The sequence below is a fragment of the Raphanus sativus genome, chromosome 8 (assembly GCF_000801105.2).
Source record: "Raphanus sativus cultivar WK10039 chromosome 8, ASM80110v3, whole genome shotgun sequence".
In the NCBI taxonomy this organism is placed as follows: Eukaryota; Viridiplantae; Streptophyta; class Magnoliopsida; order Brassicales; family Brassicaceae; genus Raphanus; species Raphanus sativus.
Genome location: NC_079518.1, coordinates 6,258,619 through 6,277,071, shown reverse-complemented (window position 1 = coordinate 6,277,071; position 18,453 = coordinate 6,258,619). Strand labels below are relative to the sequence as shown.

Sequence of the window (18,453 nt, the reverse complement as noted above, 5' to 3'; positions counted from 1 at the left end):
AAAATATTTTCTTGAAAAAATCCTTTTTTTTTAGAGACAAGAAATTTTGATGCAGTTTCAAGGTCAAATCCATAACACAGAAGTTCAATAAAATAGAAAAAAAATTACAAACAAGGATGTAAAGCTAAAATCAAGTCGACAAACATACAAATATAATTAACTCTTGATATATGTTTTGAGTTAATTAGTAACACGAAGAATTCAAATAGAAATATACTATATCAGAAAAAGCATCACTTCAAACATTGAAATTACAATTTTCCGCATTTAAAAAATAATATTTCAGACTTGTTTTGAAATTAAAAAATTAATGTTTAAATTTTTACCAATGTATTTTATTTAAAATGAAAATATATTTTAAAATTACAAGTAGGAATTACACAATATTTATAAAAAGTAAATTAACAAATAAATATAAATTTTTAAAATATGTTAAAAACATCAAGAATTATTTTTTTTGTCACTGTCATCAAGAATTGTTTAAGAGGGTCGAATTAGTCATTGGGACAAAACTAGTCGTTGTATTTGCGGCCGATAAGTGAGCACTTGAGTGTCGTCAAAAAAAAAGTGTGCACTTGAGTAGTTTATTAACTTTATTTACTTCGTTTGTTTAATTTATTTGGCCTTTTTTACTATACGAGTAAATATCATGCATTTTTAATGTATTGTTTTGATTTTCTTCGTTACATGAAAAGTGTAACGGTTATGAAAATGTATGAGAAAATTTTGGCAATGACGTTGACAAGTTTGCCAGAGAATTCGGTGTTTTAAATAGGTATTGTTTTTTGGTGTTAGATAATTATTTAAACGTTAGATACAAAATAATTTTGTCCTTTTACTTCTGTTCATAAAATCCAAAGACGATATAACTTACATTCAAAATATTCAATAAGACAGGTTTCACGTGTAATGCCCATAGACCACAACATTTTTTCGTGTTATACTAATATACCACCAATCAGAAAAACTTAATTAATAAGGAAACTGGAAAATTCTAGTAAAATTATTGATCAACATTTTATAATGATGAAGAGAATGAGTCGTTCAACTGACCTAGTAATATTGGTAATGATATGCTCCACAATTATAAATATGCGATATTAACACCAACCGTTGGGATAAGCCATACGCCAAATTTGCATGAGACAGAAACACTTGGAATTTTGTAAACCAAAGTTAAGAATGATTGATGCTGATTGAAAAGGTATCTCATCTTCTAAAATTATCCAGCATATTTAAAAGAACAAATAAAATTAAGACAGAATTTTCTCTTATAAATAAAATAATACAAGTACCTATCACAGGTGTTTTTTCTGAGAAAAGGAAAAAAGAGAGACCGCATGTGATGGGCCAGACCCTCTGATGCAGCTGGCAGTTTCTTCGAGGGACATGCATGAATGGCCTTTCGTGCGTGCGTTCTTATCTCTTATACTTGTTTTGCTATGTTCATACTGTTACTTACGACAGATTCATAACTGTTGTAATTCTTGTAAACAACTGATTTTGAACTTCAAGTAAAGCAAACGTGCCGTTCAAAAGAAAAAAGTAAAGCAAATGTAAATCGAATATTATTCTCGTATAACAAGTTAACAACTAAAATAGATGTCAAGTGATATTGGTCATATATAGACTCCTAGTAGTTGAGTTAGAGTGGAATCTTAGCTGAAGTTAAGAGTGTGAAACTCGCGACTTATAAATCTTCATTATTAATCTTTTTTCACCATTCTAGTCATTTTAATTATCAGAATGTATACATATTTCGAAGGTCGGTGTGGATTTCGTCCCATGATCTAGCTAGCATGATTATAAGCGACCAAAATTATAATGACCAATATAAACTATAACTCATTTGACTAGTTAAATATTTAGCTCTTCGTTCCATACAATCCAGCGAAACTCGATAGGCTCCTATCACCTTAAACTCTTAACAGTTGGGTGATAACTCGAGTCTTCAAGAATCTTCGGTCAATATTGAACTAGTGTCTCAGGTAGTGTCTGAAGATGCAAGAAAAGCTTGCAGATGTCAATAGTCTTCCGTGACTAATTAGACGACGAAGTCACTGATGCTGAAAGCATTAGTCGTTACTACATAAGGCATGCGGAGTGGTGGATTACCATGTGGATGCAAGGATCTGCTGAGATGGAGAAGAATAAACTGAGGGTTTATGTCTTGACGTAGTCGTTGAAGTAGTTGTTGATGCAGTGTGTGTCAGAGAGTGAACCAGGAGGCATGCGGAGTGGTAGAAACCATGTGGACGCGAGATGCTGAGCTGGCGTAGGATAAACTTGAGGAGCAAGTTTATACCCTGAAGAAAAGGCAAGAGATAAACTTGGGGAGTAAGTTTATGCCTTGAGGAATAAGTACATTCCAAGAAAATGAAAGTGTACTTACTAATATAGAAGTTGTCCATATATCCATGTTGCCTTGGAGACTAGGTTTCAGGAACGTGGAGATCACGATAAAAGAGCTATGGAGTCGTGGGTATTCCAATAAAACACTCGAAGCTATTGTTATAGAGGAAGGGTGAAAATCCCTTAGGGTGTTCTTGGGTCGTGCTGAAGCAGTTGCTGAAGTACTGACGATGGAGAGACAAGTTTGGGTAGATTAGAAATTGTTCAGTAGCAGCTGTTAGGGTGTTAACAGGGTAGCGAGGCTGATTAAGCAGAACTTGTAATAGGGTTTACAAGGCGATTTCTAATAAAGCAATTGATGTTTGCTTGTATCTATTTTGTCTCTTGGTTTACCTTCTGCATTACTTAATTGTGGTGTCATCTTTGCACTTACAGTGTCAATTTTTTTATACGAAAAAATAATTTCATTTAACCTGATAAAATGGGAAATTCAGATCTGATTGTAAATTTATTTTGAACAAAGTTTCTCAAATTAATGTATTACATTCCTAGCATCGCATATCCATTAAATCCGACACACTCGACTATTCAATTTTTAAAATCCTGAGAAATCGATCTTCATCCTCGAGCATCAAAGAATACCTTGGGAAAATGATGTTCTTCTTGTTATTTCATTATTTCAGATGTCACGAATTCCCAAATCATCTCTAGAATAGCTGACTTCTGATTAACTTATCGAAAATTATAATCATTATTGTCGATAAAGTGATAAAGTGCTAGGCGAACATGAGAAGAGGTTCGAAGTTACCTGTACCAAAAAGAGCTCTGAGGTAACGAGCAGGTATGTCAACTTCTTCCTGCAGAAGACAATTTAACTATTGACTTTACAAACCTGCAATCCTTGTATGCCTGATATGTGGAAGATAAAATATTTTATGGATTTACGTGTACGTGAATATATACACAGTGGCGCACGTGTGTGGGAAAGAGCAAAGGGTGAATGCGTGTAACGATTGAACACTGTGGGTGTGATTGTACTATTAGAGTAAAACAAAGTAGGTGGAAAAAAGTTTCAGCCTATTTACTCTGATTTTACCCAATCAATTGGAAAACAATTTCAACTCATTTACTCTAAAAAGGTGAAAAATGTTATGAAACTAGAGTAAAATATTTCTTCAAGTTTTGTGAGGTGAAAAGATTTACTCCAACTTTATTACTTTTCATTCTTCCCATTTCCACTTTAGGCTGAAAATAGGAGATGGATAATTTGGTGGACGGACCACACATGTGTAGCATCCACTATATCATACCATTCAGCAAAAATGTTATAAACTTGTGTGTAAAGTGGTCGGACTGCTTTGTTCAAAAGTTTTTATTGTTTGTTCTTGTTTTAAGAACCGCAAGCGGTTCATTTCTCCAACTCCTATTTAGGAGTAGTTCAATTATATCCACTTGTAACAGTGTTGCTTCCAAATTTTAGCAAAAAAAAAAAAAAAACAGTGTTGCTTAATAATTTTTTTTTGAATAGCATATGTAACTCACTTTAATTATTACCGTCCAGTCTTAGGTCTATTATGTACATATGAGAAATATATTTTAGGTTACTATTTTGGGTATATATCTTATTATTCAAAATCTTATTTTTGATAATGTATTGTTTTTAGTAAAAAAACTTTTAAATATTTTAAAATTGATGGGTTAGTTGATATTAAAAGTTAAAATATTATACTATTTTGTCAAGATTATAATTTATATTTACTTCAGTTTTAAGATTTTTTAAAATAAATACTATAATTATGAAATATAAAGAGTAATTAAAAATTATCTAAATATTTTAAATTTGACAGTATTTTGAACCGCTTTTTTATCTATTTTTACTATTCGAACATATATTTTAAAATGTTAGATCCGCTTAATCACACTAAATCCGCTCGATTCACTTTTGTTCCGCTCGATCCGTTCGATTTGCTAGATACGTAACGCTTGATCCGCTTTTTTCTTTAGAAGTCTTATTTTTCACCCTTTTACTCCACTAATCAACCAATCACACTCCGCAAGTAATCTGAAACCGACCCGTAGAAAATGTCATCTCCCATCTCCAACTCTTGTATTTGATCTAACGGTTGTAATTGGTTCCTTGATTTCATAACCTATCATCGTACACCGCTCCCTTCCTCTACCCTTTTCTTTCTAGGGACAACCCTACACTGTGCTTTCTTTTCCTCCTCTACTCATTATCTTTTCTTTTTTGGCACAACCTCTTCTCATTATCTCTAATTTAGTAATTCCGTTTTTCCATTTTTTATTTGAATAGAATTTAAAATCTTTTTCAATCTTTTTTTTTAATTCTATAATGGAGTAAAAATATAATTTTGCCGTCTACAATATGCGATTCGAACAACTAATTCACACATCATTTTAGGAAAAATGTAGAAAAAGGAAAGCCTCAAAGCACGACCTGTCATTTTATCAGGTCAGGTGATAATATCACCGTGATATCACGGTCTACCTTGACGTATTGCTAATTTCATAAATAAATATATTAATAACTCGCACACTTCCATTTCACATCACACAATCAATAATGAGACAAAAGAATAAACCCAAAGAAAAGAGAGCACTTAATTTATGACGTACTCGCCCGCGCCACAACTAATAACTAATGATAATAATAACTACCTCATCCGTTTAATGAAATTACGTATTCTAAAAAAAAATTGTTTTAAAAAATTTATTTTTACATTTTAATGCATGTTTTGTTTACTAATTGCAAAGTTCAAAATGTTTAACTGCATTTATTGACTTTTTATTGACTTAAAATAATGAAAAAAATAATCACAAAAGACTATACATATATAAATGAGATTTAATATGTTTTATTGAAATGGGTGAAAAATTAGAATATGTAACATTTTAAAATGGAGGGTATAAGATCTAGTTTATAAAGTACACAAATAAACTTTGTTATAGATGTTGACAAAAAAAAAATGGTCATATAGAACATTGAAACATATTGTTCTTTACGCAGTTTCACTACACCTATGTATTTTATTTTCTATGTAACTGTGGCTGTTTTTTTTCATTTCTTACAAAAAATTTTATTAAATAATCTATTGTTGGTCCAGATGATTTTATGAGATTAATCATAGATGATTAGTATTTTAAAAACTCAATAATTAAAGAATATAATTATTATTTTGGTGAAGGATGGATAACAAGCAGTTTAATCACGTAGTAACTGTGCAACGGTTTCCATTTGTTGAAAATTATCATATATGTTTAAGAGCATTTTCGATGTAATACTCAATTTTTCCTTCAAAATAGAGTAATAGTGAAAATTGAGTAAAAATACTCTAATTCTATTCCATTTCTCACTCTATAATGGAGTGATAAACAAACAAAAATTAAAATATTCCATTTATGGAGTAAACATTATTATGGAGTGAGATATGAAGTTGGGTTGGATCAATCCTTACTCCATATTCACTTTTACTCAATTTTGAAAGAAAAAATGGACTGAAGTTGGAGATGTCCTAATATCATGATCAATTGGATACCAGAAATTTTGTAACTACACTCGGTGGCAGAGCCAACCACATTTTCACTAGGTTATTTTGATTCTAGCTTTGTTGTTGTTAGAAGCTTTTGGGTGAGATTCTTTCATACATCCTCCCAATATTGTCACTGATAAAAATATGGTTTCGGGACTAAGGGGTAAACATGCATAGATTACAGATAACCGATGTTCCGTCATTTTCTTGTGAAATTCAATCACCGGTGAGAAATATGTTGTGGATGGCGATCCAAGCATGAACTTTACGATTGTAAGTGACAAAAAAATGATCATAAGTGACGACGAACCACGACATGTTTTCAGGGAATGTGATGTGGTATTACAGCTTTGGTGTCGCTAGAACTATTTTCCGATGGGAGTATACAGGACTGTAACCGGTGGTGATGGTCTAGTGACGCTTGAGGAAATTAAAAACCCAATACGGTAAATCCGGGTTCAAATCTCACCGACCACATGGATATAATTTATTGTTTTCAACTCATTTGAATGTCTAAAAGATGAATTATCCGTGGGTTGTACCTCCATCTGTAGATTAGGTCTGTGTATTTAATAGATCTGGATTTAACCTTCTTTTTTTCAAAAAAGTATACGGGACTTTGATTTCTAAATGGTTAAAGAGCTGAGATCCATAGTAAGATTGTCAACTTTCGATTAAATTACTTGATAAATTTCTTAATTTCGTAACACAGTTTTGCTGACACCCGAAAATGATTTTTAATAACTGAAATAATGATCTAAAAAATATTATATGGTACAAATAGTGACCGTGACGTGAAGAAATATATAGTAGTCCTATATATCTAATAAATGAAATAAGATCATGTATGTGTACTTAAAATACAGATAAAATATGTGACTGTAGTACAACGTATTTGATCAATTATCATACCAGAGACGAGGTTGGATGTATAAGCTTATGATTAAAAACCTTTTAAAAGTTAAAATCTACTATAATATTATAATATAGTATTTGGTACATGGAGGACGCAACGAAGTTTCGAAAGTCGGGAGGAGCAATACATAAGAAAAAAAGGACACGAGTCCCCAACTGTAAATAAAAACAGAAATAAGGGGTAAAGTAGTGATTCTGTGTCCTTTGAGAAGAACAAGTTGCTTTAAAAATGTTAAGCAAGAACATAATAAAAGACCAGCTCCCGTTAGCCATTGTCGTTCTTTCTTCCTTCTCATTCAAACAAGAGAGAGAGAAGTTAGTGAACTTTCGAGCTGAGAATAATAATAACAATAATATTAGCAGAAGCTAGCCCCGCCATCTCGCCGCCACTTTTCGCTACCGGAGAAACCATATTCTAAACAAAATTAAAAACAAAAAAACAGTCTCTTCCCTTCTTTCTTTCTTTGTCTGAATATTATTCCTTCTGTACACATGTTGTGTAACAGTTGAGCAGTTGCATGCCCATCACTTTCTTTCTCATTTCCCGATCATAAGCTTCTAAACCAAAAGCACAGAGCTTAAAAAAAAAGAAGATCTATTTTGTACACGATTGAAACGACACCTTCTCCCGTCGTTTTGGTGATAGCTCGAGATCCGTGTTTCTTTCTTGGCTTCTGAGCTTTTGGCGGTGGTGTTTTTCTTTTTATATATACAACTATTTCGATGAGAGTTATCAGTGGGATTACTGGATAAATTTATAAGTAATGATGAAGAAGTTGAAGATTCGGAAAAGTGGCTTTGAGGTCGGCGAGATTAAGATTGCCAGCTTATTTGGCTGAAAAATTCCAGACTTGGAGTGGGATGTGTGTTCTGTTCTGTTAGGACAAGAAGAAGAAGAAGAACTCTGTTTTTTTTTTCCTAAGTGTTTCTGGATTTGTTAAAAGATTTGGTTGGTGAATGAGTGGGAGGTGGAGGGAAACTGTTAAAAGAAAGTTAATACTTTTTTTTGGTGTCTCTCCTAAGTCATAATTACATTTTTGGCATCTTGGATCTTTGAAGAAACAAAGTTTGAAATTTTTGTTTTTATTATTTGCTTTTTAAGTTATATATATAAATAAGAAGATGAGATTGTCTTTAGCTGGGTTTAATCCTCATCCTCATGAAGGTATTATTACTCTCCCTCTCTCTCTCTCTTGCTTGATACTTGCAAATGTAGAAACTTCGTATTTTTGTGGACATTTTAACTTAACTTGTGTGTTTTTTTTTGTTGAAAATAAAGTTACAGGGGAGAAAAGAGTTCTTAATTCTGAGCTTTGGCATGCTTGTGCTGGTCCTCTTGTCTCATTACCTCCTCTTGGAAGCAGAGTTGTGTATTTCCCTCAAGGTCACAGTGAACAGGTCTCTGTCTGTCTTCTTTCCCTTATGCTATTTTGGATTCTATTGGTTACATATTACTGAAGCATCTGTGAACATTTTGTCTACTTTCAGGTCGCTGCTTCAACCAATAAAGAAGTGGATGCCCATACACCAAACTATCCGAGCTTGCAGCCACAGCTTATCTGTCAGCTTCACAATGTCACAATGCATGTGAGAAACTTGTCATATGAGAAGCTTCACATTATTCTATTCTTTGACTTAATTTAGGACAATATTTTCTTGAAATTTCAGGCTGATATTGAAACAGATGAAGTCTATGCACAAATGACTTTACAGCCGTTGAATGCGGTAATGAGACTTTTTACATGTAATCCATAATTTTTTTTTACTTTTTGAGGATTTGTCGGTGTTATGAACAGTTTTATTGTTTGATGATGCCAGCAAGAGCAAAAAGATCCTTACCTTCCGGCGGAACTAGGTGTCCCGAATAGACAACCTACAAACTATTTTTGTAAAACTCTGACTGCTAGTGATACCAACACTCATGGTGGTTTCTCTGTGCCTCGCCGTGCTGCTGAAAAAGTTTTCCCTCCCTTGGTACTTTCATCTTCTGCTTACTCTGAAGTTTCTTTCTTTGAAACTCAGCTAATGATTTTTATTTTTTGTGTGTGTCTTTAGGATTACACACAGCAGCCTCCAGCTCAAGAGTTGATGGCAAGAGATCTGCATGATAATGAATGGAAGTTCAGGCATATTTTCCGAGGTTAGTAGAAGTCATGCTGATTTGGATTTTTCGGTACTATCTCACAAGAGTCCCATTTGAGTTTTACTTATGTTTGGGTTCATTTCTAGTTCGATTTAGATCAGGTTATAAAGTTTCTGCTCGAAAATCTAAAAAGAAAACTAATAAATTGACCAACCAAAATATATAAATTATTCAAAAATCAAACTAAACTACCTAAACTAACTAATAAGTATTTAAAATAATAAATAAAAACTACAAAAATCTTTAGAACACTATAAATATCAAAATTACCTTAACATATTAAACTAATCCTAGTTCGGATTTCGGTTTGGTTAGAGTTGTACCAAACCCGAAAGTATATAGCTCTTTAAATCTCTTAAACCCAGTTCGGATATTTTTTATAGTAACAGTTTGGATCGGATTTTTTTTTCTGTTGAGACTTCGGTTAGGTGTAAAACGCGAAGGCCTAACAATAACTGAAGAACAAAGAGAGATATTGATTCTGCTTTTGTTCATCTTTTCTCAGGCCAACCCAAAAGACACCTTCTTACTACCGGCTGGAGCGTGTTTGTGAGTGCTAAAAGGCTTGTCGCTGGTGACTCCGTTCTTTTTATCTGGTTAGAAACCACTCCTTCAATTATCCCGTACCTTGTGAGTGTTGGAGCTCATCGTCATTTTTATTGTTATAACATCAGGAACGATAAAAATCAGTTACTTCTTGGTATAAGACGAGCCAACCGGCCACAAACTGTCATGCCTTCATCTGTTTTATCAAGTGACAGTATGCATTTAGGCCTTCTTGCTGCTGCTGCTCATGCAGCCGCCACAAACAGCCGTTTCACCATCTTCTATAACCCAAGGTACGGTTTTAGATCCCCATAATTATGAATGCACCTAACGTGCTGATTCCTTGCATTTTTTTTTCTCTACAGGGCGTGTCCATCAGAGTTTGTAATACCCTTGGCTAAGTACGTGAAAGCTGTTTATCACACTCGCGTCTCTGTTGGCATGAGGTTTAGGATGCTGTTTGAAACCGAAGAATCAAGTGTACGCAGGTAGGTGAATTATAAACAGAGTTCTTATTATTACTCTGCTTTCTATTTTTTTATTTTTTTTGCACCTGGAAGTTCCTCCTCAAGAATGTTAATTTTTTGGCAGGTACATGGGTACAATAACTGGCATTTGTGATCTAAATCCTGCTCGTTGGTCTAATTCTCATTGGCGGTCCGTAAAGGTTCATTTCTTTCAACCAAATCTTTGCTTTCTTTTATATAGATATGTCATCATCATCTTGATCATGGTGCAGGTTGGATGGGATGAGTCAACTGCAGGAGATAGGCAACCAAGGGTGTCCTTGTGGGAGATTGAGCCTCTAACAACATTCCCTATGTATCCATCTCCTTTTCCTCTCAGGCTTAAACGTCCTTGGCCTCCTCCAGGTCTCCCATCTTTTCATGGTATTTTTGTAAATTTCAAAAAAACTTGGTTCATCCCTTGAAGTTCTTGTATATATTCTAATTGTTGCCTCTTAGGTCTTAGGGAAGATGATATGGGTATGGGCATGAGTATGAGTTCACCGCTCATGTGGGATCGAGGACTTCAGTCTATGAACTTTCAAGGTATGGGAGTAAACCCGTGGATGCAGCCTAGGCTTGATGCATCTGGATTGCTTGGTGTGCAGAATGACGTTTACCAAGCAATGGCTGCAGCTGCATATCAAGACATGAGAGGCATTGATCCTGCTAAAGCTGCTGCTTCTCTTCTTCAGTTCCAAAGTCCCTCGGGTTTCTCAATGCAACCCCCTTCCTTAGTGCAGTCGCAGCTGCTGCAGCAGCAACTCTCTCAGCAGCATCAGCAACAACTCTCTCAGCAACAGCAGCAGCAGCAACAACATCAGTCTTATCTTCCTGAAACCCACCAGCCTCAGTCAGAGGCTCAATCTCAGCAGCAACAGCAGCAGCAAGTGGTGGACAATCATAATCAGTCTGCTTCCAGTCCAACAACAGCAACAAGAGCTATGTCTCAGTTTGGTTCTGCTTCTCAGTCAAACATGTCTCTTCTCCAGTCCATGACTTCTCTGTGTCATCAACAAAGCTTCTCAGACACCAATGGAGGAAACAATCCCATCACTCCACTCCACACTCTTCTCAGCAACTTCCCTCAAGACGAGTCTTCTCAGCTGCTCAACCTCACTAGAACAAACTCTACAATGACTTCTTCCGGCTGGCCATCAAAACGTCAAGCAGTTGATTCATCGTTCCAGCACTCTGGAGCTGGTAACAACAACAACAATCAATCAGTTATGGAGCAGTTAGGACAGTCTCACACAAACAACGTTTCTCCAAATGTCGTCTCGTTGCCTCCATTCCCCAGTAGTCAAGAGTGTGAGCAAGAAGAGAACCCCTCAGACCCGCACAGCCATCTTCTCTTTGGAGTCAACATTGATTCATCTTCCCCTCTGATGCCAAACGGAATGTCAAACCTTAGAAGCATTGGCATTGGAGGCACTCAACCCTTCACATCATCTAGTTTCAACAACGAGTTCTCTGGCAATCTTGCATTTACAACGACACCTTCTAGTTGTATAGACGAACCAGGTTCTCTACAGTCCTCAGAAAACCAACAGTCTAATACCTTTGTGAAGGTATAAATTAAAGGTTTTTCTTCCCAAAGTGTGTTTCTTGTCTCGCACGTAACTAGTGATGATCTAGTGAGAATGTTCTTGCAGGTGTACAAGTCAGGGTCTTTTGGAAGATCGCTAGATATAAAGAAGTTCAGCAGCTACAACGAGCTGCGAAGCGAGCTTGCTCGCATGTTTGGCCTCGAAGGCCAATTAGAAGATCCTGTGAGATCAGGCTGGCAGCTTGTATTCGTTGACCGAGAGAACGATGTTCTTCTCCTCGGCGATGACCCTTGGCCGTAAGTTTAACTTCCCACTTTTCTCACTTGGCATTGATTCTAACTTTGTCATCTGACTACAGGGAGTTCGTGAGCAGCGTGTGGTGCATCAAGATACTCTCACCACAAGAAGTGCAGCAAATGGGTAAAAGAGGCCTTGAGCTTCTCAACTCTGCTCCATCCTCCAATAACGTTGATAAGGTCCCAAGAAATGGGAACTGCGATGACTTTGGGAACCGGTCAGATCCGAGGAGTCTCGGTAACGGTATTGCATCCGTTGGGGGTTCATTCAACTACTAGACAAGTAGAAAAGAAAAACCCTTTTTCTTGGTATTCAAGTTATTAATTAAGTATTGATCCTCTTAGGTACTAGCTTAATCTGTCTTTATTACTTATAAGAAGAGAGCTTTGTGTTGGCCTTTGTGGAAACAGAGAAACTCTATCTGTCGAACACTGTAATTATAAGATCTTTTGTTTTTGTTTTTGTTTTTACTTATATGAATATTTTTACTGAACTTTTTGTTATGTCATTTTATTTGCTCACACCCCTACAATCAACTTTGATGGTGAAGTGTTGTTTTGTTTTGGGGCTATGTTAACTTTTGTCTGAGAGTCACTGGTCCACATAGAAAGTGACTTGTGTCCAAGTTCCCTTATTGGTTTGTGTGAAACACCAAAATATTCCGACCCGCTATTTAGGGCTTTACACTAAAATTAGATCTCGTTTTGCGTCAGCAGTAACCTTTTTTTCCTGACACGTATCGAACAGTAGTTCGTACGCGTAAGATATTTTTATTGGTAGGTCAATTAAGATTTGCCCTGACGTTTATAGTAAATGGTAGGGAAAATTGCATTGTATATCAGTATATCCTAAATGGTATTGGAAACAAACAAAAAAAACATGAGGAATATAATAGTAATAGATGAACTTATGATTAGGGTTTGTGTGTTGATTGGCCATACAAACGTAAGATAAATGTAAGTTTTGTTTTAACCAAAATATGAGGAATGTGAAACGAAATTTGTAGAATGGTTACAACATATATAGAAACGTAAACGTGATATCCAAATAATCAACCGGAAGCTGTATTGATCTTCTATAAAGATTGTTGTGAATATGGAAACATCTTACAAATATATTGTTTGGTTTCAATCATAGAGAAGAAATTTGTAGGTTTTTGTTTTGTTTTTGACGTCATTTTGGTAAGCTATAAGTTGGCATCATTTGAATAATAGATGAATTTATGATTAGGGTTTGTGTATTGATTGGCCATTAAGAGAATAGAGTGATCAATTAATAAAAGATAAGTCAAATAAATAACAAATCTGATAAAGAGATATTTAAGTATATAGTTTGATTTGTGGTGTATGAATGTGATTCACATATATCTTTGGTGGTGTGGGACTATAAAATTTAAGTTAGAAAATTGGTAACTGTTGAAAATAATGGTGCATGTGATGTGATAGGAACATTAATAGATGACACAAGTTAGGGCACTTTCATGAGCCCTAGTTAAATAGTGCATGGTGACCCATCATTTTGAAAGTTCTTATCTTTTTTTTTTTGGACAAACCTTTTTTCTTTTTCTTTTTCAGTTTTGCCTGTCAAATTTATTTTTCTTTTTTTTTTCATCCTCTTAGAAAATCAATTGTTATTTTTTAATGTTCACATAACGTCGATCGTAGCCATTCATTAGAAGGTACAGAATATATTCAAATGAAGATATTAAGAACCTAGCTTCTGTCTACTAAACATGAAATCATATGTCTTTTCTGGATAGGTGTCATAACCCTATTTCAAACCTATTGAATATTTTCATGACGTTAATATCTGGATTTCAAGATATACTAATTTTCTTATTGTGTTTTAAATTTTAGAAGCAGAAAATGAACATGTGAAATTCATTGGATGTAAAAACATGCATCAATCCATAACTGATTATACTTATTTTATCAATCAACATAAATTTGTTATAAATTTAAGCCGGAATGTGATCTTCCAATACAAACTTTTCAAACTCTAATAAAATGCAGAAAATGTTCTTTTAAGGTTTGCTGCTGAAGACCTTAACTTTATATAGTAGAGAAATTAGACATAACTAAATGATTCACGTAGAGAAATCAATTTATTTCAACAAAAGGTTCAGAGAAGCTGTATCGTTAGCTATAGACATGAACGCTCTGGAATTTTGTGAAATGAAGACAATTTAGGTTTTAAAAATTGATAATTTAATTTAAATAATCTAGAAACCTTTTGTTTTTTTTGGTAAAATAGAAACCTTGTGTTTTCATGTATAAAGAAAATAAAAATGGGGAGTTTTACGTTAATATTTTACTTGTCTTTTTCTCAAGACCAATCCATTGTAATATCTTCTATCTATTTTTGTTGACTAGGTGTACTAAAAAGGATTGCAGAAATTGATCTAGCAAAGTTGATAAAAAGTACTACCGTAGTCAAATGTAAGTATCATGATACAATATTAAATGAATAGAACCAAAATAAGCTTTCAGCTAAAAGGGTTTTGAGTGTATATATAAGTTGTTATTGTACGAATAGTTTTTCTCATTTATCTTCATTTAAAACGACGAACAGAAAACGTCAAATGTGATATTATTAATGGTCGTCCAAACACTTTTTGAGGCAAAGTAAATAAAGTTGTTTTGAGTTATAATATGACCACAGGAAAAAATCTATGTAGTATCCTTTCGTTGTTTTATGCGATGGCGAATTACTAATTAATTAATATTAACTAATCCAATTATCAAAAATAATTAGATGTAAGAAATGAACTGATCTAATTTTTCCAAGAACAGACCAATGTCCAAACATCAAATCGAAAATGGTTTCATCAGATAAAAAAAAAAAAAAATTCTTCTAAAGAGGTTCCTCTAAGACCGTCTTCAGTATCTAGTAAACAAGGTTAGTCTCATAAATTAAAATCCATCATGTAAACAGAATTAATTTAACTAACAGAGCTTATATATAGGCGTAAATTCACTCAACCAAAATCATTATGAGATGTTGTCAGAAATCTTAATGCCTCGTCCTAAAGTAGGATGACGCATTACAGGCAAACAAGCGATTTGAGAGGGCTATTTCCGCGGAATCTACACCAAACGTCCGCTTGGGGATTGGGAGCTTAAAATTCTATGTTATACATTTCATTTTCTGGCATATTCGGCATACGTTAGATTAGAACATTCGTCATAGTTCTGTGTTGCAGAGTAAATATCTATTTGAAGAATGTCTTTCTTTGTGATATCCTCTTTACAACTCTTATTATACTTTCGTCCTCCCTCAAGTTTCCGTGTTTAATTCCAATGTTTCATAATATAATATCAATTGAATTATTGCTTCCAAAAAACGTTTTAAAAAGGATTGTTGCTTCCATATTTTTTCTTATATCTTCTTTTCCTGTTAAACTAATCTTTAAGATTTATATAATACTTTAGGGTAACCAAGTTGTAATCACAAGTTCCAACTCCTAAGTTTCATTTATTTATATGATATTTACCATTTAACAGAAAAAAACACACCCAAGGTCCAGATATGATTAACATTTGATGCTTGATCATTAGGCTAACTGGACCAAAGATACTCATGAACTTTCTAATCATTGGACCGGACCATAGTTCAAAGCCCAAACATATCAGTTTAGAGGGCCACTAGGCACTAGTACAGTTGTTTGGTTTGCAAGTAATATGATGTGAACATGTAACCATAACGCCAAACTTTTACTTCCAGTGATTTATCCGGCCTAAAAGTGGTTTCTGTTTATATTTGTCTGGTTTAGATTGTTCCTTTCTCTTTGAACCCATGCAGCACAAAATGCATTCCATTTATATATTACACAAAAGGTTCTCAAATCCTGATTTACTCAAAAGCCAAAAAAAAAAAACATTTCAAGTGCCTCATGAGAACCAACCACAGCATATCTTGTAACCTGAAGCCGGTATTCGACCGGTTTCCCTGATATATTGGGCTTCAGCCACTGCCTTCTCGGCATCACGGGCTTTTCTAGCTTCTGCAGAAGCTCGTTTCTCTTCCGAGCTTTGCTTAGCCATTGCTATTTTCTTCACTATCCTTGCTTCAGCTTCAGCCTTCATCTGCTCAACTTTAGCCTACCAACAATGCTTTTATCATTGACTTTTACGTAAGTGACAAAGCAGAAGTATTCAAAAACACCTCACATACCTCAATTCGTCGCATTTCTGCTTCGAGTTTGGCTTTCTCCTGACTTTCCCAAGCTTGGATTCTGATCTCCTCACGCTTATACCTAAAGAAAATTTTAAGTTTTAAATGAAAACAGGTTCGTTTTAGGTATTCTATTTTATGTTTCTTCACTGACAAGTTTGATATTTGGTTTTAGGTTAAGAGAATACAGACCTTGCATTATGTTTTGATTTTTCTGCTTCTTCCCAAGCATTTGCTCGTTTATCAAACTCAATCCTCTGTGTCTCCTCTGCATCTATCTTGTTTTTATTGTTCTCCTCTTCTTCTTTACTTGCCCAAGCTGCGATGTTCATCTTCCCTAACCGTACTCCGAGAGTTACTATCTCTCTTCTCGTCTTCGCTTTCATTTCCTCCTCGGATAGTTCTCTTTTTGTGTTTGCTGACGGGTCTAGTGACTCTTCTTGCTGGCCTCCTCTAGGAGTAGAGGGTAGAGACGAAGTCGGGCTGCGAAGAGGAGTTGTTGCACCAACTGGTGTCACAGATCTTGAAGGTTCTTGACTTGGTATTGGCGTCATATCAGTTCCCATATCTCTCATACATACAGATCGAATCACAGGACCAGCTTCACACATTAAGGAAAAAGACTACATCTTGTCAATTACAATGAGCTTCAATAAATGTTACTTTAAGAAATGTTGAGTACATATTTGTTAATTATTCAATAAATGTTACTTTAAGAAATTTTCTTCTTATATGCTAATTAATTTGCATAAAAACATGAGGTACGTAGTTTTATTTGAGGGAATTTATTTATTCTTTTACCTGGAGTATCGTTACGTGATGAGTCCTTTGTTGTGTCCACAAGATCATTGCTTTCTGTGGGTTGATCGATCAACAAGTTTCCTCCATAACCTTGAGTTGGAACGGGATGTGGAACGTAATTAGGGAACTTGTCGGACCCCTCAGTTTGTATCCTAGAGTTGCTATGCTCGTAACATGTATTATCGGTCATAACTCTAACAGGCATCCGATTCCCTTGACCGTTCTTCCTCATCACCATGTTCTGTCTGCTCATTATCCACTTCTCAGCATCATTCCACTTGGATGGCATTTGTCTCGAAAAGTATGCTCTTGAGACATGACTCTGATTCGAACGCTCTCCACGAACACCACCGTGAAACTCGAAGCTTGAGGAGCTTGCGTTACTGTCGTAATCAAGATTTTCATCTTCTTGTGTTGTTCGCAGAGCCATACTCATGTCAGCCTTTTTCAGTTGATTGTTTTCTCTCGTAAGACCTTCAGACCGATGTCTCGAGGCTTGAGTATCGGTTAGGTCCAAAACCGGCGGTTTAGCTACTCCTATGTCCGTTGTGGAAGCCGCCACTACAAGCCACACACGACAAGAGCAGAGTAAAAGACAAAAAACTTTGACCAAGAACAGAGCAAAGACAGAGACTTTGACCAAGAAAGGCAAAGTTAAATCGATTAAAGGCTTTAATTGTAACATTGGAGCAGAGAGATAAAGCAAGAACAGATCAAAAAAAAAGAGAAGTTTTAGCCAAGAACAGAGAAAATACAGAGACTTTGACCAAGAACAGAGCAAATACAGAGACTTTAGCCAAGAACAGAGCAGAGACAGAGACTTTAGCCAAGAACAGAGTAAATACAGAGAATTTAGTAATTCTAAGACAAACTGAGGTAAGGAAGAGGAGAGAACAGACCATTATCATCGTCGCCGTATGAATCAGATTTAGAAGCAAGCAAGCTGTTCTTCGAGAATTCTGTGCCGTCAGAGACCTGAAGACGAACAGGAGACGTTCTTGAAGAGTTATTGTTAGACCCTTCTTTCTTTTTGTTATTATTGTGCGGACCCATTAGCTTCATTCTCAGCTTCGTTGGCGAGAGCATGCTCTTCTTCTGCAAAGATATAAACCGAAACTTGTTGCATTTTTCATGGCTTCAATAGTTTTTTTTTTTTTTTGCTAAACTCTTCAATAGTTTAAAGGACGAACAAAATAAACTTTTTCAGATAAAGCAAAACTGTTTGATTGAAGGGAGGAGAAAAAAGGATGAAATTAACAGTAAAAAGGATTTAAAAAGAAAAAGTTCATATCTTTCTCCCAGAAATTCTTCAACAGAGGAAACTCACTGTAAGGTACTTGAGAGAGAGAAGAGTTAATTACCTGCACCTTCTCAATCCTCTCGTACTCCATTGCCAATGCCAAGTCCTCTGTATCTGTTTTATGTTTATATATTATACAGATTATATATTTGTATAAGGTTGAAGTAAGACCAGACAAGCTTTGTCTCGCTCTAATAGAGAAGAAGAAGGGGGACAAATGGGTGTTCTGTAGCTTCTTTTTCCTTTAATAGATTTTTGGGAATTTTTTGATAATAACTGAAAAAGAGGGATTTTTTTTTCTTGTATTTTTAATTCTATA

The 18,453-nt window shown here is 35.0% G+C and overlaps 2 protein-coding genes across 4 annotated transcripts; one reads left to right on the top strand and one right to left on the bottom strand.

The window, feature by feature from the left end:
* The first annotated feature begins 7,063 nt into the window (after positions 1-7,063).
* On the top strand, positions 7,064-12,356 carry LOC108822075 (auxin response factor 6). Of its 2 annotated transcripts, none has more exons than XM_018595092.2 (14): positions 7,064-7,983; positions 8,104-8,216; positions 8,307-8,405; positions 8,487-8,543; positions 8,637-8,792; positions 8,874-8,958; positions 9,467-9,557; positions 9,636-9,800; positions 9,873-9,995; positions 10,099-10,174; positions 10,247-10,397; positions 10,473-11,584; positions 11,669-11,859; positions 11,922-12,356. In XM_018595092.2, exons 1-14 carry the CDS (start codon positions 7,941-7,943, stop codon positions 12,136-12,138), a joined length of 2,679 nt encoding a protein of 892 aa, XP_018450594.1. In that variant the 5' UTR covers positions 7,064-7,940; the 3' UTR covers positions 12,139-12,356. The 2 variants fall into 2 exon arrangements, with proteins under 2 accessions (XP_018450594.1, XP_018450593.1); XM_018595091.2 differs by having other exon boundaries at positions 8,098-8,216.
* Positions 12,357-15,656: 3,300 nt separating this feature from the next.
* LOC108822254 (uncharacterized) lies at positions 15,657-18,426 on the bottom strand. Of its 2 annotated transcripts, none has more exons than XM_056992425.1 (6): positions 18,196-18,426; positions 17,734-17,929; positions 16,835-17,395; positions 16,226-16,601; positions 16,034-16,115; positions 15,657-15,960 (listed from the first exon to the last, which is right to left on the bottom strand). In XM_056992425.1, the coding sequence occupies exons 1-6, from the start codon at positions 18,223-18,225 to the stop codon at positions 15,751-15,753; spliced, it is 1,455 nt and encodes a 484-aa protein (XP_056848405.1). In that variant the 5' UTR covers positions 18,226-18,426; the 3' UTR covers positions 15,657-15,750. The 2 variants fall into 2 exon arrangements, with proteins under 2 accessions (XP_056848405.1, XP_056848404.1); XM_056992424.1 differs by having other exon boundaries at positions 16,226-16,634; positions 18,196-18,420.
* Positions 18,427-18,453: the final 27 nt, after the last annotated feature.